The sequence below is a fragment of the Onthophagus taurus genome, chromosome 6 (assembly GCF_036711975.1).
Source record: "Onthophagus taurus isolate NC chromosome 6, IU_Otau_3.0, whole genome shotgun sequence".
NCBI classification, from domain to species: domain Eukaryota; kingdom Metazoa; phylum Arthropoda; class Insecta; order Coleoptera; family Scarabaeidae; genus Onthophagus; species Onthophagus taurus.
Genome location: NC_091971.1, coordinates 19,341,056 through 19,365,508, shown reverse-complemented (window position 1 = coordinate 19,365,508; position 24,453 = coordinate 19,341,056). Strand labels below are relative to the sequence as shown.

Genomic DNA, 24,453 nt, shown 5'->3' with positions numbered 1-24,453 from the left:
TATTTGGTTTTTTAATGTGGTTTTCATGAGCAAATTCAAACGCGAGTTTCATTGCTTCTCTTTTTGTAACAGAAAACACTTTATGGGTATCATTTTTTGATGTATAAACGTAGCCTGTATTATTTGGATTTCCCTGTGCATTATTCTCAATTTGTGACCGGTGTAAGGAGATATGACGAAAAAGAATAGTTTTGGAAATTCCAAACATTTTAGCTGCGATTCACACTTTTACATTATTATCTGTAATCTCCTTCACAACTCTTTCCAATGAGACAACATCTATTGCAGGCCTTGTTTTACCTTGCTTACTTCTAGACATTTTTCTGGGAAGAATAACAATAGCTATTACTTACACTATTACCAAAAATATAGATAACACATGAATATACAATGTTGTTTCCTCTATATATAATTTGGAATAAATTTATTTTGTGTAGATGATTGGAAGTATATTATCTAAATAATAAATTAAAAATACTAATAGTTTAATAGATATTTATTTAAAACTGTATTTACAATTAAATGAAAAAAAGGAGAAACACTGCGACTTAATTTGCCTCAAAATTCTACTTATTACATAAGAAAGAAAAAGGTGAAGATTGTTATCGTTCTCGTGCGCCCTATTTTCTTGGAATGTTATTACACACGTTATTACCGTTCCTTCTTATCATTGCAATGAAACAAAAACAAAAAAACGAAATAATAAGAAAACGGATGTACAATGCTATAATAATAATTATATACGTATAAATATTGTTTAAGCTAAAAATATACAGCTTTTAACTATACCATGATAGATACATAATAGTTAGAGTTTTTATGTACACAAAGAAATAAGAAGCCTCCTCCATAAATGCGAATAAATTCAAAAGGAAAAAATACTAAGCTCAAAAAATTATATAGATTATATCACAACAAAAGAAAATAAAATTAAACAAAAAAGCCGAGCTAATATAATAAAAATAATAATAAATCATCAACCACAATTGAATTAGATAAACACTGTATTTGCATTAAACACTCGATTAAACGCGGGGTGGGTTTTCTTTATTTAATTAATAAAGGGGGAATTTATTCTTTAATTTGTTTTATAAATCAGTCTCCGTTTTATCAATCCCCCTATTCCTTCATTAATTTTCAAAACTCCTTCCCCACCTCCTATTTTCATCAATCTCATCTAGTAGTGTTGTAATAACGTAATAGGCCCGTTTAGAAACTCTAAAATTCTCAGGTACGTCCTACGCATCGTTGCGGGCACCGTATCTTATTCTTGCCCGAAACCATCCGTCTCTTCTATGGCGTAATTCAATTTTTCAACCAACTGATCGTAACTTTTGTACGGCGGCAAATCCAACCTGTTGAAACACGTGTGTGAACGAGGCAACCACGTGTCTTTGCCCACTTTTTCAATGCAAAAACGTTGCGGACCATTCGAACCCATTAATTCGCCAAAACCACCAACTGGTACTCGACATGTTCCGGTTACAAATTGTAAAAGGCGAGTTCGTTTTTCATTATCAGCTTGTTTTACAAACTAAAAATATACAACAAAATTAGTAATATTTAAAGTATATATCATAGTGAAGCACAACAAGATAACCTTGATATAATCTTTGGCTACACAGCTAAATCCGAAAGTTTTTAGTTCTAGGTCTAGTTTTACTTTAATGGAAAATATACAATAATCTAATGCTGAATAACAACTAAATCTAGAATTAACACTAGCATTTGAATTAACACTGGATCTATAACTAGAAACATTCGGTTTAGCATTAGGCTAAACTCAAATCTGGGCTTCAGAGCTAAGCAGTATTAAGTCATTTTTTTTCAATTTTTGAGGTTTTGATTGTCCCTTAAGTATTTTTTTGCACTCTTTCCTATGGAGACGAGTATTAAGTCAAGACTTCATATCAATTATTGATATGAAGTCCTCTATTAAACAGAACCAAATAGTATTAATTGTTTTTAATTCTCTTTGGCTCTAAAAGATATCCAATATTTAGGTAGTACGTCCGGACTTAATACTATTTTGTTTTACTGTACATCAGTTGTTATAATATTATTATTATTTTAACATTGTATTATATTGTATTTTTACATTGCTTTAATATTTAATAAGTGACTAGTAGGATCAACATAATGACATCAAGAGGTAAACAAGTATTACAACTGACGTTAGTACAAGCCAAGTGCAACGAAATATCTGAAAAACCTGTTATAATCTCACTTTTGACGGAGAAGAACGGTAATTAAAAAATTACCGTTTACCTTTTAGCTTTTGTGACAGATAACACGCAAGATAATATTACAGCTGATGCTGAGATCATGAAAATGTGTAAATTATTGCAACCGGATGTGGCAATTCTACAGGAGATGTAATTTTTTGAATAACAGTATGTACAGGATGGTTCAAATTCGATGTCCGAATAAGCTATCTCGGAAACTATAAGAGTTAGAAAAAAAAATAGCTTACATGTCTCGATCTCTTTTTCGAAATAAATTCCAATGTCGAAAACCTCAAAGCGCTATCGTCTTTGGTTTTTCCCCTAGAGGCCAAAATTGAAAATATCGTAAAACCAGCAAATGTAATTATCTTGGTTATTATTATAGGTGGAGTATTATAACTAAGACATTATATGGATACTTTTTTACAGAGAATTTGATGACGAAGTTAAAAAAAAATTTCCGGTTTTAGATTTTGAGATATTATCACAATTTTCGTTTTTTTAAATAGAAACAACCACTGATTATTCGCTTATTAAATTCGTTATTTTTTTCTGATTACAAAAATATAGGGTTCGAGAGGTCTATTTCTTATTGTTTTAGAATAAAGCTAAAAATAAACTTTTTTTTAGTGTCGTCGAAGAAATTAAATTTACAGTTTCCTGTAAATTACAGTACTATAGCTAAAAATTAAAAAAACATATTTCTCCAGTCCAAAACAACGCAATCCATTAAATATTTCCGTATTAACAGTTGGTGTAATAATAGTATATTATTATATGAGCATATAATGAGGGCTATTATTCACTAAGGTTAAGTTTATGTCACGAGCGTAGCGAGTGGCATAATTAACCTGAGTGAATAATAGCTTATTATATGTGAGTGGAATACTATACTTTGTCCACGATTATTGAAATTGATTCCATAAATTTATTTTTAAATAAATTTTTGAATAAAGTTTAAACGTCAACGTGACACAAATTCAATGTTAGTAACTGTAACCAACGTCACAACAATTTGTCAAAATTAAATGTCACTTTTATAAAACGTCGTATTTGTTTTTAAATACCAGAAAAATAATACCTCGTAATTTAAATATCGCCCTGTAATTTACAGGAAACTGTAAATATCATTTCTTCGACACTAGATTTCGGCGGCGTTAAGAAATTTTATAAAAAAAAGTATATTTTTAGATTTCTTCTAAAACAATAAGAAATAGACCTGTCGAACAGCCGAACTATATTTTTGTAATCAGAAAAAAATAACGAATTTAATAAGCGAATAATCAGTGGTTGTTTTCATTTAAAAAAACGAAAATTGTCATAATATCTCAAAATCTAAAACGGAAAACATTTTTTTGACTACGTCATCAAATTCTATTAAAAAGGTGTCCATATAATGTCTCAGTTATAATACTCCACCTATAATAATAACCAAGATAACTTGCTAGTTTTACGATATTTTTAATTTTGGCCTCTAAGGGAAAAACAAAAGACGATAGCGCTTTGAGGTTTTCGACATTCGATTTTTATTTAAAAGAAGAAATCGAGACATGTAAGCTATTTTTTTTTCTGACTCTTATAGTTTCCAAGATAGCTTATTTGGACATCGAATTTGAACCACCCTGTACAATACCATCTCTGAAATTATCAGAAATAATACAAACGAGTCTCAGATATCAGAAAGCTCATCAGAGCATTTTGTTGTAAACAATGTAAATGAAGATAAAAATAGCGAAATAATATTCTTGAAAATATTATTATTCAAAATAATGACAGGGTGGACTTCAATATAAAGCAAATGAAGTAGACGCAAATAATAGACAACCTAAGCCTTGACGTCACAGAGATGGGCGGAGCTTATACCGACTCCAAACATTTTCGTTGCTAACTGTGTTGCTAACGGTAAATCACCATATGCATTTTTCAATTAGTGTTAAAATAAAATAAACTAAGTAACTTTTTAAATGATATTTCAAATGACATTTTTATGGCGGTTTATCGTTAGCAACGAAATTGTTTGGAGTCGGTATAAGCTCCGCCCAGCTCAGTGACGTCAGACTTAGGCAGTCAATTCAAGGGCCCACCTTATCTACCTGAGAGATGCAGTGATACAAGTGAACTGGAAGAAGAACAAGAGGAAGAAGCTGTAGAAATTCGAGAAACTAAAGGAAATTCTGTCAATTGGAAGAAAAACATTAGAACGCAAAGGGGAGCTGCTGGCGAAGAATATCTGTCAATCACCAATGAAATGAGCTTATTGTCGTGATGAATACAAAAAGCAGCGCAAACAGAACATACCAGTTGAGAGTCGTGCGCTAATTCACTCACAATTTTGGGATTGTAGCATCGAACTTGATTAGAAAAGACAATTTATAGTTAGCTGTATTGAAGAAGTTCCAGTTAACTGTGTTCCTGCTGGAAAAAGAACAACGTCGTTGAAGTATCTTTTTGTGTAAATGGTAAGAAGTTTAGTGTGTGTCGTACTTATTTTCTTAACACCTGAAATATATCCCAAACCTCTGTATGTAACGCATTATCGAAACGACAAGTTGGTGATCTTAATACCTGATCAAAGGGGTAAACATGAACCCTCAAACAAAATTTCCTTACATGTAAGAAATAAGATCAGAAAGCACATACAGAAGTTCCCGTGTATAGAATCACACTATTCTAGAAATAAACCTCAAAGAAAGTAATTAGGCATCCATCCCAACATTTTTATTAAGAAACCAAATTCCTAAACAAGATATTCCCAAGCAATTTTCAATTCGTAATTTAATTTATCTTTCAAAAAACCAGGGAATGATACATGTGACACTTGTGATGGTTATGTTATCAAACACAAAGAATCTGCGTTCCTGGAAGAACGTCGTTTATTACAAACTAACTACTACGCACATCTTCTTGATGCAGATAATCGGTATAAATTAAAGCGACAGGATAAAGAGGCTTACAAAACCGAGACGAACATCAAAATACTGTCGGTGGATTTACAAAAATGCATACTCACTCCTCTATTAATGAATGCTAAGAGTTTCTATTCTTTAAAACTATGGATTTTCTATTATACAGTTTATGATGCAACAGAGGAGATAGGATATTGCTTCACCTGGAAATGAAATGTATTGCTTCATGTATTCTGATATACATTAATTTAAATGTAAAAGAGTCTATGGGAAAAATTGTTATCTGGAGGGATAACTGTCCATCACAAAATAGAAATTATCAGATGATTATCCATAAAATGCATAGAACATAAATACCTTTTAAGAGGATATACCCACATGGAAGCGGATACAATTTATGCACTAATAGAGAAATAAAACAATTTTCTCTAATAACTACATGGAATTCGCAACAGCTTTTCAGACTTTGTGGTAATAAAATTGAAATGGAAACCATGGACTTTAAGAATTTTAATCTCTTGTCTGAAAATCCGGATCTTACAATAATAAAAACACTATAAATAATCAAAACTTGTTCATATCTAAAATGGTTCTTATGAAATTTTTAAGAGAAACACCTGGAGTATTATATTTTAAAACAGATTTAAATCAAGGAAATTTGGAACAAGTTGATTTTAATACAGCCACTAAAAGACGAACACGCAAAGAGAAAAGTACTGTTAATTCTAAGGAAGTTATTCCCAATGCTAACTATTGCTGCTGAAACCAATAAGAGAGACACTAAAACCTATTTCAACTAAAAAGTATAATGATTTTCAAAAGTTACTAACATGAGTATCTAAAAGATTCCATGAATACTTTAAAAATCTTCTATGGTAACCTCAAGGAAGACGACCAAAAGTTTAATGATTTTTATTTTAATTATTTGTGTGTTATTTGAACTTTAAGATTGATAGTTTTCAGTTACAACATTTTGCTGTGATCTCTCATTAAATATTTCATATTTTTAGTGTTTTTTATGAATTAGTTTTTGTTCTACAAAATTGCAATTCTACAAATTTGCATTGTTCTACCATGGCTTTTTAATAATAATTAAGTGTCAAGTCCCATGTATCTATAAATTAGTAGGAGCTAAACAGTGTTAAATCACAAGATATTAAGTCCATTGCTAGAACCAAACAGTATTAAGTCAATAAAATTCAAAAAATTTTACTTAATACAGTTTGGCTCTGAGGTCCAGAAATATTTCTAGTTGTAGTCACAAAAGTGTTAGTTCTAGTTTTACTTCAATGAAAAATATACAACAAACTAATGCTGAATAACAGCTAAAACTAGAACTAACACTAGTATTAGAACTCCCTATCAAGGTTTTATTATAAAATAGTTACTAACCTGCCAAAACCATAAAACTTGTTTACTATTTCTTGTATAATGTCGATAAATAGTATGCCTTTGCCAATCTTCAACATCAATTTCTTGCATTCCACACAATAATAATTCCAATTCCCTTTCATCGAAATATTTTAACCACTCCAATGGAACAACTTCGTTAAAACCGTCTAGAAAAGCTTTCGTTTGAGTCTCAATACCCCTGGTCATTCTCCACTCGGTCATCATTGTGATATATTCCTCTTTATTTTCTTCGGTGACACGCTCTTTATCGCCACCTTTTTTTAATTCATGATGTACAATTTGACCCAACACTTCGAAATCAACGCTATAATACATTTCAAGCCCGCAATCATCGATGTTATTATCCTTAATCCATACTAATGAATTATAAAATTCGGGATCGATGCTTTCGATATCTTTCATCATTAGTTTTTTGTTTAACATGCGTTTATAGAAGGGCATTGTAAAGCCGGAATAAATAAACCGGCCGTGATATAAAGCCATTGCGATAAATCGGCCGATGAATTTGAAGTAGAGCAAATGATCCGGGTTCACGTATGAAGCTGGATTTATTTGTAAGCTGTAATTGTTTTTATTGGCATATTCAAAAAGACAATACATTGGATTGAGGACTTCGTGTGATAACAAAAAGAACCATTCGCGACTTATACCGCCGTAATCTAAACCTTCTTCACCTTTAAAAATTATGTAAAGTCTTCGACGCAGTTCATAAGCAGGTAAACGCATTATGGCATGGTACGAATCCTCAAATAATGTTTGTCTCGTTACTGATATCTTTATATGACTTGGCAACGCGTTACTCTGACATAAATACCTAAAAGAAAGAAAATATGTCATTAAGAAAAGATTTAAATAATTATTATAATATTTTAAAATACCTAAATTGTCCAATTTTCCATCTAAATGATCGTTCGTATGTTCTTGGAACGCCATAAACTCCTTTTGGACCTTTCGGAGCTCCTGGTCTTGGATCATCAAATGTTGTACTTTTCGTGTTGTGATCGACAAAGTATTGTTTATTGTCTTCCGTGAATCTAATCTCCCAACCAGGCGGTAAAGGTACATTATCCAAATCTTCTTGACCTTGAGTTCTTGGATCTTCCCATTGTGTTGTTCGATTCTTATGATTAACGTAATAAACACGACCTAAAATCATTAAAAAAATTAAATCAAAATAAAACTAAATTAATTAGTAATTTAATAAATAATTATTTATATCAAAGTCGGGAAAATTGTCTATTGCAGGTGAGCAACATTACCCTCAATGTTCCAGAAATCTATTTGTAAAAAATGCGACGAAAACGAATAAACTGTACATTATATACTTGTGATTAAAAGGAACTATGTTTTTATTACATCAAATTAACTATTATTTACTTATAGTATTATATATAATATATTGTAATAGGATATATCCTTTTTCACTGTGTTAATATTTTAAAAGAAAAGTTATGTTATGATACTTTGGTGATAATTTATTAATTTATCGTCTAGACCTGGTTTCGGGCCCTGCCCTTCATCAGTAGATTAGACCCTACAATGTACAAAAATATAAGATAGTAACATTAGAAAAAATTAAGGTTAAAGTAGCATTGAAAATAATGTATATAAAAAACTTAAAAACCAAACTCACGTCAACATTAAAACTTTGCAAAACATATACAATATTCGCATTAAGATATCAGCAAAGAAAGGTTCTTAACTAGTTAATTGGAATGAACTTGATATTATTAAAAGAAAACTGTTGTTAAACATTGAATTTATAAATCAAGTTTCGATATTAGACCATGCACCAGTCACTCGTATTAATGAAATTGGGAACATACGTTTAATTCTGGATACTGTCACTTATGGAGTTGCTTTCGATTACAGAACCCATTTTGGCAATTTTTTGAGTTGTCAGTTTGACTGGTTTGACCAGGTTTGACATAGTAATGTTTTTATTGCGTTGTATTGTGTACAGTGGAAAAGTTGCTAGCGATTTGAAGACAAAGCGATTTGTTGTTGTTGCTTTATAATAAGTACACTTCGATTGATGCGGAAGCAGCATTGGATAAATGCAATAAAATTAAAAGGAAACGATGTGGTAAAAATAATAATAAAAAAATTATAGAATAAAGTCTTTGTTATTCATTTAAAGGTTTTTTAATAAACCCTGTACCAAATGATAATTTAATACCTAGTCATGTTTTTTTGATGTTTTTTTGTAAAACATTGTAAACTACAAAATTTAATCTGTTTAAAGTTTTGCACAGTTTGTAAAGTTTTGTCGCCAAGCAATGTTTTCGTAAAAAACGATAAACCTTTCAAATAACAAATTTAATTTATATTTCCCGCCTGCCAATGATTTCAGCGCTGTAGGTGACAGTATCCAAAACTAACTGCGCATTTCAATCAAACGTTTATAGTTGCCCATCTATATAACAAATATATTATATCTTATCTATGTATTAGACGTTAAATTCAAGTTCACAGTGACAAGATGAACTATGGGTAAAGTAGATAACTATTGTTACTGTTAGAAACACAGTATAAATTTGAATTTAAACGAACAAAACAAAAACTTATTGTTAGACAAAAAGTGATTAGTAATAAAATCCAAAAATTATAGAAGTGAAAATCACGAATTCAAAACTAAAAATCATCAAATATTAAAAATAAGTTTAGTTTAAGGGACGTTGGGGCGTGGGGTGCAAGTGGTGCAGAAAATGGGACGCCACCAAGCTCATTTCTCTCGTCCACTTGCACATATTATTAATTTTTAATTGAATTGTATTTATTTAGTTTAGGAAATGGATTCTTCAGGCATGAGTATAGCGGTTTGGTATTGGGAATAATTTGTTCGTTCAAACTGATAATATTTTGATTGTTCGTGATAAAGCTATTAATTTCGTAAGAATAATTGGTGTAGAAGTTTAATATTTTTATCTTCTTGAAACACATGGTTATTGAAGGTTAAATGTCTACCAAAGTTGGATTTTGGGCTGACTTTATGTTCTTTAATTCTGGTTTGCAGACTTCTCCCAGTTTCATCTATATATGTTGCTGAACATGTATCACATTGCAACATATAAACTCCACTCTTGGATAATAGAGGTGTTCTGTCTTTGTTGTTAACCAACAAGTTTCTAATGGTGTTCTTGTTCTTCAAAGATATTATTATATTGTTATTGTGAAATATTCTTTTGATTTTGTAGGAAAGGTTTCCCGGGAAGATAATCGATCTGTAAGTAGTTTCTGCGTTTTTTGTGTTGTCGTGAAGAGTTGTTTTTTCTAAGTCAAGTTTCCTTTGTATTTTATAAGTCTTTGAATTTGTTGGTGTGGAAAACCATTTTCGGTAACAATTTGTTGGATAATTTGGAATTCCTGTTGTATTTCTTGTTGTTCTAGATTCGAGGTGAAGACTATGTATGTACGATCTAAAAGCTGCAAATTTTTGGTTGTGTTTGATAGTACTGGTTTGGGTAGGTTTTCAGTATATATATCAAATTTTATTTTATTTTGACAACGTTCAAGTGTGAAATCGAGAAAATTGATCTTGTTTTCGATTTCAGTTTCCACTGTAAAATTAATTCTGGTGTGCAGCCTCATTCATTTTGACTTCTATAATTTTTGGATTTTATTACTAATTACTTTTTGTCTTGTTCATTTAAATTCAAATTTATACTGTGTTTCTAACTATAGCAATAGTTATCTACTTTACCCACAATTCATCTTAGCACTGTGAACTTGAATTTAACCTCTAATATCGAAACTTGATTTATAAATTCAATGTTTAACAACAGTTTTCTTTTAATAATATCAAGTTCATTCCAATTAACTAGTTAAGAACCTTTGTTTGCTGATATATTAAAGTGGATATTGTATATGTTTTGCAAAGTTTTAATGTTGACGTGAGTTTAGTTTTTAAGTTTTTTATATACATTATTTTCAATACTACTTTAACCTTAATTTTTTCTAATGTTACTATCTTATATTTTTGTACATTGTAGGGTCTAATCTATTGATGAAGGGCAGGGCTCGAAACCAGGTCTAGACGATAAATTAATAAATTATCACCAAAGTATCATTACATTATTTTTCTTTTAAAATATATAATATATTGGTTGTATTAATGAACGGTGATTTGATCAGTCGCGGTAGGAATAGGTATTCGTGAAGTGTCAGTGAAGTCAGGAAATTTCAAGAGAAGCTTGAAATACCATCAGATGTGTATCACCTCAACTCTCCTGTCCACCCATTGAAAAGATTTTACGTTGAGAAGATGGCAAATTTATTTGCATGTTTTTGCCCAAAAACACATCAACAATTCAGCCTATGGACATTCCCTGATTCATGACTGTGGACCAGGGAATAATTTTAGATAATAAACGAATATATCGAAAACAATTTTTAGATCAAGTAATGGTGGTATTGGAGGATACCGAGAAAAATAAGAAAATGATGAGGTAGAAGATACAAGAGGACAACGCACATTGACAATTTTGTAAAATTACCACTTAATATCCACGATTTTTAATTTCGCGGCTATTTATTTATTTGTTAATTAAGATACAGATATTGATTTAGATGGATTAGAAGCTCCTGATTTTTGTACTGCTGTACAAAATAATATTGGATCGCAAGGTGAGATGAAGCGAGAAAGATAAAACAAGGCCAAAGGTAAAATTATCAACCATCAGATGGCATCTCAATGATATAATAACATTTATAGACGATTCAGGTACATATCTTTATATTAATAATAATTTGGAACTAATTTTAGAGGCATTTAACATACATATAAATGAATCAACACACAGGATTTAAACAAAAAGGAACTAAATATATTTATATAACAGACTTTTGGCTATACCCAACACTTCCTTTCCCATATTAGTCCGTTATATCGAGATTTTACTGATTTAGATTGTAAACAACTAAAACTAGAAGTAACACTAACACTAGACCTAGAACTAGAAACAATCGGGAATCGAAGATTGCGATGATGATGTTATATGAGTGATACAAATTTTACCCCGAAAGATATTCCTGGTGCCGTTGAAATTGTCAATGAAATTGATGCAGATGACCAAGTTGAAGAACCTGTAGGTCATTTAGCAAAAAAGTATGCTGAATTTTAAAGACCGAAATGGGTAAAGTCCTATCCCAATTACGCAAATATTACTAGCGACGACGAAAACTTGCGGAAAATACACACCGATTTATAAAATTTATTGCCTTGCCAGATTTTTGAAACATTTCTAACGAACAAAATTATTACGTATGTATGTGAAGAGACAGTTACATATTCCAGACAAAAGAATGTCCACAAGTCTGTCATACAACCGCATGAAATGTGAGCTTATATAGCAATTTTGCTGTTCACAGAATATCACAAATTACCTCAAGAGCGGTTTTATTGGTCAATAGATGAAGACTTGACAGTCTCCTTTGTTTACAATGCTATATCCAGGGACAGATATCTTCAAATACAAAATTTTAAATTTCTTATCTCCAAATAAGAAGCTTCCAAGATCGTATGTATAAAATATGACCATTCATGTACAAAATTATTGAAAATGTTTGCAAGTGGTGTTGCTTCCATAAACAGATATCAATAGATGAATATGGTCAAATATTTTGGTCACAATCCTGCAAAACTATGTATAAGAGGTAAACCTGTAAGATTTGGATACAAAAACTGGTATGGGTTTGATGTGTACTGTGGCAAAAACATAGTGAAATCAAAGATTTTAAGGGAATACTTGGAGCGGAAGTGGTTCCTTGGTTCCAAACCTCATAAAATACATTCCTAACCCAAGAAATCACGAATTTTTTTCGATAATTATTTTACATCGTATCCCTTTATGGTATACTTGAAAGGAAAAGGTATAAGAGCCACCAGAACAGTACAACAAAATAGAATACAGAATTGTCCAATGATGGACTTAAAAACTATGAAAAAATTAGACAAAGGATCATCAGATTACAGCTTTGACCAACAAAATCAAGTTTTGTGTGTCAAATTGAAAGACAACAACGTGTTGTTCATGTTGACCAATTATGACACAGTTGTACCATTTCATTCCGTGAATCGTTAGTCTAAAGCTACGAAATCAAAAGAAAACATTCCTCAGCCAAAATTATTTTCTACATACAAATTCGTAATAAATTTCGTTGTATAGGTTCAGCGTAAAGGGGAAGAAGTGGTGGTGGGTTTTGCAAGAAGTTACTTGAGGGATGGATCGGTATCAAAGATTCAACGCAAAATAAAAGCCGAATCCAGCGTTGACATTAGAGAGCCACATTTTGCAGAAAAACTTGATAGATAGTTGAAGTGTCACATGAAAGCTGGTCATGTAAAAACTGCAAAGAAACTATGTGCATTGAGAAAGGCTGTTTTGAATCCTACCTCACGTCCTCATATGAGGTCGGGTTTTTTTTTATAAGAATGTATATTTTTTAATATAGTTTATTTTTTTGTTCACTAATAAACAGATTATTCATCAATTTTTCTTTAGGCGTTAATGGGTTAAGACGGCCAACCCCAAATGTTTCTGGTTCTACTTTTAGTTCAATAAAATATACACCGATATAGCTCTGAATAACAATTAAAACAGAACTAGTTAGTTCTTGTGCTGGTATTAGAAACATTCGGGTTTAGTGAGTCTTCAGAGCACTGATAGTCTGCGCGCGTGTATTGAAAGGTTAAAGAACCACAAACCTTAACGTTAATTTGATTAAAAAAGGATTGTTCAAAAAACACAAAGCATTGTCATCAGTTGTCATAGTATCGAATTAAAAGGTCAAGTTTTAATTTAACTTTAGATTTGTTTGAATTCAAGTTTTAAACAGATAAGATAGTGTATCCTTGATTAGAAAAATTGAAATCAGAAAGAATCTGTTTAAAATATTAAATTCGTACTAAGTCTAGAAATAATCAAATTTCTTTTATCAAAATATTTGCAATTGTAACATTACATAATAGTTTTAAGAAAAAAAATTACCATCTGGTTGTACTCTTCTTTCCCATCCAGATGGTAATGGTCCCAATTGATCCTCATCATCAGCGGTATTAGCGGAAGTCGAGGGCCCCGCGGCGACTTGTTGTGGATACAAAAACCTTTGATTGCCTTGTTGAACAATGTGTTGTCTTTGACCTTGCCATTGTTGATAGTGTTGAAGCCGTTCTGAATTGGGTCGTTGCCATGTGGTTGTTCGGGTATTATGATCGACGTAATAAATTCTTCCCCGCGAATCGCGTCGCATTTCCCAACCCGGTGGAAGTGGTTGGGGTTTCTCCCAAGAAGTAGATCTAAAACAATAATACACATTAATTTTGTTTATAAGATTGAATAGAAAGAAAAAACCTGGTGTTATGATCAACGTAATATCTTCTTCCGTACGAATCAACGCGCATTTCCCATCCTGGCGGTAAAGGTTCTTCAGCTCCGTTTTGAGTTACCTCCGGATTAACTTGAACAGCATTTCCATTTGGCACCGGAGTTATAGGTGGACCAATTGTACCTAAAAATGTAAAAAAAATTTTAAATTAAAAAGAAGGTTAAATAAAAAAAATAAGATTACGGCGTAAAAAAATTACTCTTCGTCTCCAATTACCCATCACCCATTAATGTATCAAATAAATTTTAGCATTAAAATGTAACGAACGTTAAAAACGAAAAACACTGTTCGTTTGAAAGAGGAGAGGAGGTAAAAAATATTCCGTGACAGGATGAGGAGCACGCTTTCTTTTACCACACTAAACTATGACAGCAGCCGACCGTAACACGTTTACGTAACGCGCCAAAGCAACGTGTATTATGAAATTAGCTCATTTGTATTAGTAATGTGAGATTTGTAAGGATAAATTGGGACGTTGTTATTATTTTTATTGCTTCTATTATGCAAATTAAAAAACGAATAATAATTAAATACGATTGAAGTTATTGCGATTCAACTTTCTTGGGAAACAGTTTACGTAGATTTCACAGATAACCTTTGATAGCCCTTCAGACAGGGGTAAAATCAAGTCATTCGATGTAATGGGATGTTCGAATTTTCGATGTAATCAAATAAATTTGTTATATAAAATGATACTGGGTAGACTCTTGTAGCAGATTCATCCAAGTTAAATAGTGTCGATATAGCAGATCTTAATAAGAAATGTCCGTGCATGTATTATTTTATAATGAGTTGTTACTTATAAAGATAGATGCCAATAACATACGGAACTTTGATGTCAATATCATATAGATTCATCAACAATGCGAGGCATAAAGTTATACCAAACTACATGGACAAGAGCGAAAAGCTGAGGATACTAAGAAAGATGTATCAACGACTTATTAGTTAATTAAGTAACAACAATATGTAAACATCATAATGGAAGAAAAAGAAAATAATAGAGTGGTGATCCTTCTGGCAAGATAATTCGTTTAAAGAGTTATGTTTTGTAAAACAGAATTGATAAAGAGCCTTCTCAACCGATTAGATTTTCCTAATGTAAGGTATTTCTAAAGAATGTTCTTTGATTGCCAGGTTTGTAGAAGACTATTGGATCTAGAAAGAATTTTATGAGAGATATATAGCAGGAGAAGGAACTTAATAACCGGGAATGTTTCTTCAAGTGATTTTGACTATTATAGCTCCATTCCAATAAGAGAAGCATAGTTCACGATTTCACCTACATATTTCAAGCAATAATTATCCCTTAATTTTAATGATACGGCGATAGAATTTTGAATTTGAAACATTTTTCATTTAAATCACAAATGACGTATTTACTAGCTATATTCCATACCTTTGTTCCACCCTGTATATCAAATCATTAATGAAAGATTTAGGCCTAAGAGAAAACATTATCACACTTCAGCCTCGGCGGCAAGCGACCTCGGCACAAAGTTATAACCCCGCTGTCTTGGTATATAAATAACTATTATTGTCAAATGCACATCATATCATCAATGAGAGGTACTACATCTAGAAGAAGACATTGTATGTATTTAGTAATACATGAATGCAAAACACCATAAAATTATCAAAACAAGAAAAACAGATACAGAAATGAAAGAAAAAATTAACAAGTAACATGAACACTGAAGATTTTACCAAAATGTAAGCATCGAAAGAACACCAATGTGCATAGATTACAAAAACATTACTAGTAATAAGGAGGATGTATTGAACAGATGAGCATAACACTTAGAAAGCCTCTTTAACCAAAATGTAGGAGAGGCAGCAAATACATATGAAACAAACTATATCCAAGAAAGAGAAGTGACAATAACCAAAGAAGACCGGGCGGTAAAAACTTTTACAGCCTTGAGCTGCAATATACTAAATTACGCCCTAAAAACTAGTTCATAAGTAGGCAAAAATCACCCGACCGGATATAAAAATATTAAGACACTTCCAGTGAACTACAAGAGTAATAAATGCTCCTGGATGAGTTTTATTATCTTTTGAGAAGAGAGAGTCTTATACATTAAAAAATGTTTTTATTACTTTTGGCTTCTTTTGTCTCCAAGTTCAGGGTTGATGGCGCCCATTGACATGAAACGAGAATACGAGTATCAAATCAAGTTCTTCTTCATCATGGTATATAAGACACTAAAGTTTTCCCATCAACCAAGGATTTGGCTACAATGTTTTCATATTGTAAAGAAATTCTGGGAATAACTGCTTTATTTTTCTCACAGTTTCAACATAAGACATTTTTTTCTTTTTTAAATTATCGATTAGAGCCATATAGATAAACCAATTATCTGCTGCAATATTATGACAGGATCCAAAGAAGAGGTTAGCCATTCTTTTTACTATCTCACATGGTTTATTGCTGACAGAAAAAGCAGTTTCACACAAGCAGTTTACTGTATAAATCGTCATGGCATAAACAAGAGCAAAATGTGTTATGTCGTTGTTGTTTAGATGTAAGTACAGCCGAAATTTGTACAGCCCCTCTCGTTACCGCGATCTATAAGATCTATTGTAACTTAAGCCCTCCAAAAGTTTAGGGCAAATGTAGGTCCTTTATGAACCTTAGTATTGCCCTAAGGTCTTGTTCCTTTTTGTCGGTAGGTGTCAGGCGAACTTTACCGAAAATTTTGTGTCTTAGACGGCCTCTGGCGACGCATTCACACAGTATATGTTCAGCAGTTTCTAATTCGTCGTTGCAAAGTCGACATGATTGATCTTCAGGTTATCCAATATGGAAGAGGTGGTATTGATTGTAACCATTCTAGCTATGCCTGTCAAGCGAAATACGCTTGACGTAGGGTTAAAAGTCTATGGAAATCAAAATGATGACGATATTTTGGAAGTTTATTTTAAAATGAAATTTGGAAGAAGATGTTGAACAAACAGAAAACAAAATCCTGTAGTACCTAAAAGTAAACCAAGAAACTTAAAAAATTAATCCATCAATATCAAACGTAAAATTGAATGGACGGCACAAAAAAAATTGTTTATAAAATATAAACCTTTCATTTATCTACATATATATGTTTATCATTCTAAAATTATTTCACCTTAGTCGGTACATCAATAAGCCTTTGTTATTTTTACAAAGTCATCACTTAATCATTTTGGGTGAATTAAGCTACAAATAATCTCAAGTAATCAAAATTCGACGAAACACAATCAATTTGAAACATGAATTGAAACCAAAATACTACATAGAAACAATCCTATAGGAGCCCACACAATGCATTCGCCTTGATAACTTGACACCTTGACTATCAGAAGGAGTAAAAATTAGATAATGATATATAGAATAGGAATGTGATAGTAAAAATTATGTCGTTGTGATTCTTTTCCTTTCCAAGATGGGTAATATATTTCGTTTAATTTATTTCTATAAATATTTTTATTTAGTTTATCGAAAGGCTGCTAGCTAGGAATGGACTATCCTGAAAATAATACTGCAACAAAACAATTAGATAACAACAAAAGAAAAAGAGATGAATTGTCACCGCAAAAGCGTTACTCATGGGATCCTAAAATCCTATTACAAAACAACAAATATTATCCATTAACAAGTATTAAAAGATATTAAAACAAACGTAACCAAAGAATTTACAACTAAATATACTAATAATAAACTAAAAATAAATTTAAATGATATCGACGACTACCGCAAATTAACAAAATTTTACGCCGAAGAAGGCCTTGAATATCACTCCTTTTAAGACCCTAATTCAAAACATATATTATGTCTGTGATTATAAGACATTTACCCATATCACTAACTGAAGAAGAGATATCCAATGAACTACAAAGCCATAAACTACCTATTATTAAAGTTACTAGATTACTTAACGAATTGAAACCAGATGAAAACGCCAAAGATATACACAGTATTAATTCAATTTTTCAATGCAAAATTAGCGTTGAAGCGCGAAGAAAAACCAGGAAACATACCACAATGTCATCGATGTCAAGAATTTGAGCATACCAGAAATTACTGTTTCAAACAGCCGAAGAGAACCAAGAACTGCGTAAAGGATAAAAAAAGCCCCACTAACATGTGCTAATTGCGGCGGTAATCACCCGGCAAATTATAGAGGTTGTACGGTTCACCAAAACTTACAACAACGCCGAAAGACGAAAACCACCCTTACTCAGAACGCTAATATGAATCTTCAAGCAAACAACGAACACATCACCGTAAAAAGCTACTCACAAATTTTAAAACAACAAAACATAAACACTAGTCCCACATCTAGTTCTAACCATAGTCCTATATCCTCACCCCTCACATCCACAATTACAGATACCATTATCAAGTTTCTAAGACCTTCCTTACACCAGTAATAACACAAATTAAATAATTCATCGCAAATTCCCTACTTCCTAACCTTATCAATGGATAATAACAGCCGAATCATGAACGGATAGATATCATCGGTATGAACTGGAACGCAAACGGAATAAAGAATCAACGTACGGAAGTCATTGAATTTCTCTATTGTCATAACATCCAAATAGCTTGCATTACTGAAACACATTTAAAACAAAGTGAAAGATGCAACATAGCAGGATACAACCTATACAGAAAGGACCGGAATTCTACAACAGCAGCCAGTGGAGCTGCTATTTTAGTTAAAAAAGGAATACAGCATGAAGAACTAGAATTAAAGGGTATTCAACATCTAGAAACAGTTGGCGTTCAAATAAAAACGATAGATGGTATCAACTTGAATTTAGTTTCTGTTTACAAGCAACCAAACAAATCATTGATACAAAACGACATAATATGTATATTTAACTCTAATACTCCGACTCTTGTGATAGGCGACTGAAATTGTAAAAATAAAATATGGGGATGTCGTACTAATAACCCAAATGAAATTAAATTAGAACAAATCGTGGCAGTAAATGCATTACAAATAATATCACCTGAAGAATACACTTATTATCTCTATCCACGAGATCGACTACCAGACATAATTGACATTATCATTCAAAAGAACTTCAACAAATCAATAGTTCAACACGTACTCAAGCTCAGATCACGTACCAGCAATCATACCATTCCAGAGTATTTCAAGAAGCTATGAACCACCACCTACATTGATAACTGATAAACTAAACTGCGAAATTTTTCGTGAAACTCTGGATCGTATAGATAAAATCCCAATTAATGTCGATTGTAAAGAAGGAATAGACCAAGCAAATTCCAATTACACAAATAATATATGTGAAAGTGTAAAATCATCAACAATTCTCTATAGAAAACGAAATTGTAAATCTTTTCAAATAGTGACAGCAGCTGCAATATTAGAACTAATAAAACAAAAAAACAGACTGACACGAGAATGGTAACAAACGAGGAGCCGTGAAACCAAAAACATGATAAACAATTTGACACATCGCATTAAAAAAGAACTCGATTTATTTCGCTTTGAATGTTATCAACAACAAATAAGAACACATGACAAAAATGATCCCGGTATGTGGAAAACAACAAAAAAACTAATACAACACAAGCAGAATATAGGCCCTATCAAAGATGGACAAAATACACTTTATTCAGATACTGAAAAAAGCAATCTATTTGGCGATTATAGTAGAAACCACGAGAGCTGGCAGTGACAGATCGCTTAAAAATGGTATGAATCAAGATATGGACGTATGACTTAGATTATTTCACCACATACATTTAAATGTAGGTTATGTTAGTAATGGTGGTTATATGTCAAACATTGTCAAAGATATTATTTAATGATTTTCCTTTCAAAGAAAACATTTTCGGCTTGTGAAAACACTAACAGATTCATGACAACGCTCACAAGACGTTTCGATTTGAGGTTATAATTATAGAGTTACATCCCTTAGAAGAACAAACTTACTTTTTCGACGTGGCCATTTGAATTGTACAGCAGACATATTGAACTAACGCTATCTCTTTCTAACACACATTACTCTCTAGCGGTTTATGAACTACGTATGGCATTTGTAAGAGCGGAAAACGATGATTTACTGCCAGCTCTCGTGACGTCTACTATACTTAGAAACGGTTTTTTGCCCTTCTACAACAATTAAAAATACAGTCGCTAATGAAATAGAACCAACATCACCCGATGAAATTAAGGAACTTATCAAACAACTTCCTAAAAAGAAATGTCCGGGGTATGATTTGATCACAAATGAAATTTTAAAGCAACTCAGTAATAAAATATAGTACTTTTAACAACACTTTTCAAAGGCTGTCTAAGAAATTGGTATTTTCCAGATAAATAGAAGCATGCCCAAATCGTGGTTTTTCCAAAACTTGGAAAAAACCACAAACAAGTAGATGGTTATCGCCCGATTGGTTTGCTAGTGAGTTTATCTAAAATCTTGGAAAAAGTCATTCAAAACCGACTGAAAACAGAATTATTGTCAGAAAAGACTATCCCGCCATATCAATTTGGATTCAAAGCTAAACACTCAATGTGTTATCAACTGCAAAGAGTTACTGAAGTCATCACAAGGGGATTTGAAAGGAAACAGTATACAGCAATAGTTTTCCTGGACTTTGCCCAAGCGTTCGATAAAGTCTGGCTGAAACGCTTAAAATACAAACTGCTACGTCTAAAGCTAAATCCATACCTAACAGCTATATTATTCTCCTTCCTTGAAATACGAACGTTACGAATTAAAATAAACAACCAACTATCAAGAATTAAAACCATAAAAGCTGGAGTACCTCAGGGTAGCGTATTAGCACCATTGCTATTCAATATATACGTTCACGATATTTCAACTGTCTCAGGAATGCTATCAATGTTTGCAGACGACATCGCCAGAATTAGCCAGAACAACAATATTACTAATACAACCAAGTCACTACAAAATGATATAGATATCGTATGCAAATGGGCTAATAAATGTGGAATTGCAGTAAACCCAGCTAAAACACAATTAAAGATGTTCTCACTACGAAGATTCCGAGAACTTCCAGCGATATTAACAAATAACCAAGCTGTGAAATGGTCAAATGGAGCTGTTAAATATCTTGGAGTATATCTCGATACCAGACTTCACTGGGGGTTTCACATTAATCAAAAACTTAATGAAGCTAATGTGCGATTAAACCAACTATATCCTCTAATAAACCGAATGTCACAATTCAAAATAGAGTGCTCACTTTTACTCTATAAGTCACTACTAAGATCATTGTTAACTTATGCCAGTTGTGTATGATCAAATATCTCAAAAACTAATCTCCATAAACTACTTACAAACGTTTCAAAATAAAATTTTAAGAATAGCAACAAATGCACCATGGTATATTAGAAACGACCAACTTCATAAGGAACTTAACATTCCATAAATAACTGATTTTATCAAAAATCTTAGAGAAAAGTTCATTAAAAATTTAAAAAACTGTGAAGGAGCAACATATTATAACCTTGGACAGAAAAACATCCACATTCGACTTAAAAGAAAACTGCCACAAGATTTAGTCACCAATCACATAAGTAGTGAAGAGGAGACAACTGATTAACCTCATACAGTACAAAGAAATAAAACATTAATATTAAATATTATAAATATTGTGTATAACATATAAAAATGTTGATCCAATAAAAGCTGAAATTTAAAAAAAAAGTTCAATATCTCAAAAACGGTTAAGTTTAGGTTTATGATGTGCTACATGAATTTTGTTTAGAATTTCGAGATGAACCGAAATATGAAATCATTTACAGGGTGTTCCATTAAAGAAAACGTAACTTTGTTTCGTCATAACTTTTTGACTGACCCTGTATACTTAATTTGTCTTTATTGTAATAGATTTTAAGACACTAAAACTTTTGTATCTTAATTTTTTGCTAGCTATCTTACTTTAGGAGATAACCAACTGTTTCCATAGCGACCCTGTATAACCTTGTTGAAAAAAAAATTTATTTAGTAAAAAAAAGTTATCGATCAAATCCACTATTATTAAAATAAACCTTTCAAGGACCTATTATTAATTAATTACATTTCCAACAAAAACACTCCAATAAAAAATGTTATCAGCGACGTCTTAAAAGATAAGAGAAATCAGGACGCAAATAACAAAAGATGTGACTCACCATAAGGAACACTATTTGAACTTGTTGATGTAAAAGCAGGCGCCGCTCCACTTGCAACCATTGGTGGTTGTTGAGGAGGCTTTGGTTGCTGCGGTTGTAAAACAGGTTGCTGTGGCTGTAAAATGGAGTGTTGTGATTGCAAACTGGTTTGCTGTGCTGGCTCTAAAAAGGATGTCTGCACAACCGCGGGCGGTGGCGGAGGAGCTGGTCTAATAAAAGAATTTGATCTTCTTTCCCCATTTTGAGATTGAGTAGCAGAAATATCCGCCCCGGGAACCCTTTCTTTAGCTTTAACCCCGTTCAAAACGCTTCGAACATTATCAAATTCTGGATCTCGGACAGATGTTGTTGAAGTATTGGCACGTCTTGGATTTGTCATATCCACTCTTAAACCACTAAAAACGCAAATTAACTCCCCTGTTTTTGATGGGGAATCGCTTTGCTTGCTTTCATTGGTCAGATCTATAGTTAGCTCCAAATTTTCACATCTTCCATGATGAATAGTGAGAAGTTGTTGGAGATCGACCTTTTTCTCACCAAGTACAGTGTCTTTTCTGAAATTGTTGTGATCAAGTACACTGAAATTTATTTTCGATTGGGGAGTAACAAGAACAGTAAATGTTTCGTTCCATTTGGGTTGAGAAGTTGTTTTGACAATTTCTGTTCTTCTCGGACTGTGATCATCTATAGATACTTCAACATAAGGACTTGGTTTCATAAAGCCAGTTTGTCTCAAATGAGCGCATTCAACTAAAAAATAGAAAAAACGTTCTTTAAGGTTTCCAATTTTGATTTAATGAGGTATAAACGTACCAGCGATGCGTAACTGGTGCAAACCAGGTGGATCCGTCACCTCAGACATGATAAGTAATCATTTAACCTAAACACACAAAAGGAACAATCGAAACGTAACCTGAAACTAAAAATTAATCACCCTCACAGCACAGTTTATTTTTAATTTTTTTCGTTGTATCTCTATTTCTTCTGTTGTTGCGTTACATAATTAAAGTAAAGAACGGGTGATGATCGTACGTATGCAAAAAAAAACGGGCCACGGGAATTTAGCGACGATTAATTTTTATCACGTTTTATCACAAAATACTGCTGCTTAACAAATTACCACTGACGTCAGACGATTCCGTAGAATTATAATGACAACGCCGGCGTCTCGTTTGCGCGATGTTCATCAGCGTATTTATGTCTGCACGTGAAACTTGGTGTTTTAGTATCGAGACTGATTCGAAAAATCATATTTTTGCTGCTGTTATAGGTCCGATGTTAAAATTGGACTTTTATTTACACCTTGACAGCAGCCTTCAAAGGCATCGCTGGTGACACTCAGTATAACCAATCTAAAAATATATTTTACCCCACATAAAGATTTTGTTTGTCATTAAGCAAATAATACATTTCAACATAAGTTTTAATATGTTATAACTTAAGTGATTTATAACTAACTTGTGGGTGATAAGATTATATTTAAATAGAAACATTAAGTGTAAAAGAACAAATATAAAATCTAGGGTTATTTTGTTTTATCGTAAGATGTTTTGAGAAATGAAAAGCGGTAAATTCAAACAATGTTAAATTTTAAGTTTGATATTTGGACGGTAAAAGGTAGAAGGGGTAGTATCTTTTTTACTCAAAATACTCCGAGGAATTTAAATATATACTTGGAATTCTATTACATTCAGTTGTATAAAAGATACAGCCTCCAGAGTTAAAACGACCCTATTTTAACGACTTTCACAAAATCTTTTTTATCTCAAGAACGGTTAATGATACAACTTTTAATAAAGAGTACCTTTTTTATTTAAAACACTTCAAAGAATTCAAAAATGCACTCATAATTATAATTGATTCAATGGTTTAGATATTATGCAGTGTCAAATTACGATATATTCAATTTTTGTATTTTTACTACAAAATCGTTGATATCACAAAAACGGTTTGTGCTACAACTTTTGATGAACAGTGCGTTTTTACGTAAAATTTTCCTACGAATTCAAAAATGTACTAGAAATTCGAAAATATACAGTTTTATAAAAGATATAGGCTCCAGAATGAAAATATTCCCATTTGAACGATTTTTACTATTTGTTAAGACAAAATCTTTTTTATCTCAAGAAGGGTTAAAGATACAGTTTTTAAGATAGAGTACCTTTTTTATGTAAAACAGTTCAAAGAATTCAAAAATGTACTCAAAATTAAAATTGAGTCCGTGCTTTAGATGTTATGGAGTCTAGAATTACGATATCTTCAATTTTTATATTTTTACTACAAAATCGTTGATATCATAGAAACGGCTTGTGATACAACTTTTAATTCACGGTGCTTTTTTACGTAAAATTATCCGAGGAATTC

The 24,453-nt window shown here is 32.0% G+C and overlaps 1 protein-coding gene across 1 annotated transcript; it reads right to left on the bottom strand.

Annotated features, from left to right (window-relative positions):
* Nucleotides 1-986: 986 nt before the first annotated feature.
* LOC111415453 (Suppressor of deltex) lies at nucleotides 987-23,429 on the bottom strand. Its single transcript, XM_023047149.2, has 7 exons — nucleotides 22,903-23,429; nucleotides 22,090-22,839; nucleotides 13,897-14,053; nucleotides 13,534-13,841; nucleotides 7,423-7,690; nucleotides 6,524-7,358; nucleotides 987-1,534 (listed from the first exon to the last, which is right to left on the bottom strand). The coding sequence occupies exons 1-7, from the start codon at nucleotides 22,949-22,951 to the stop codon at nucleotides 1,265-1,267; spliced, it is 2,637 nt and encodes an 878-aa protein (XP_022902917.1). The 5' UTR covers nucleotides 22,952-23,429; the 3' UTR covers nucleotides 987-1,264.
* Nucleotides 23,430-24,453: the final 1,024 nt, after the last annotated feature.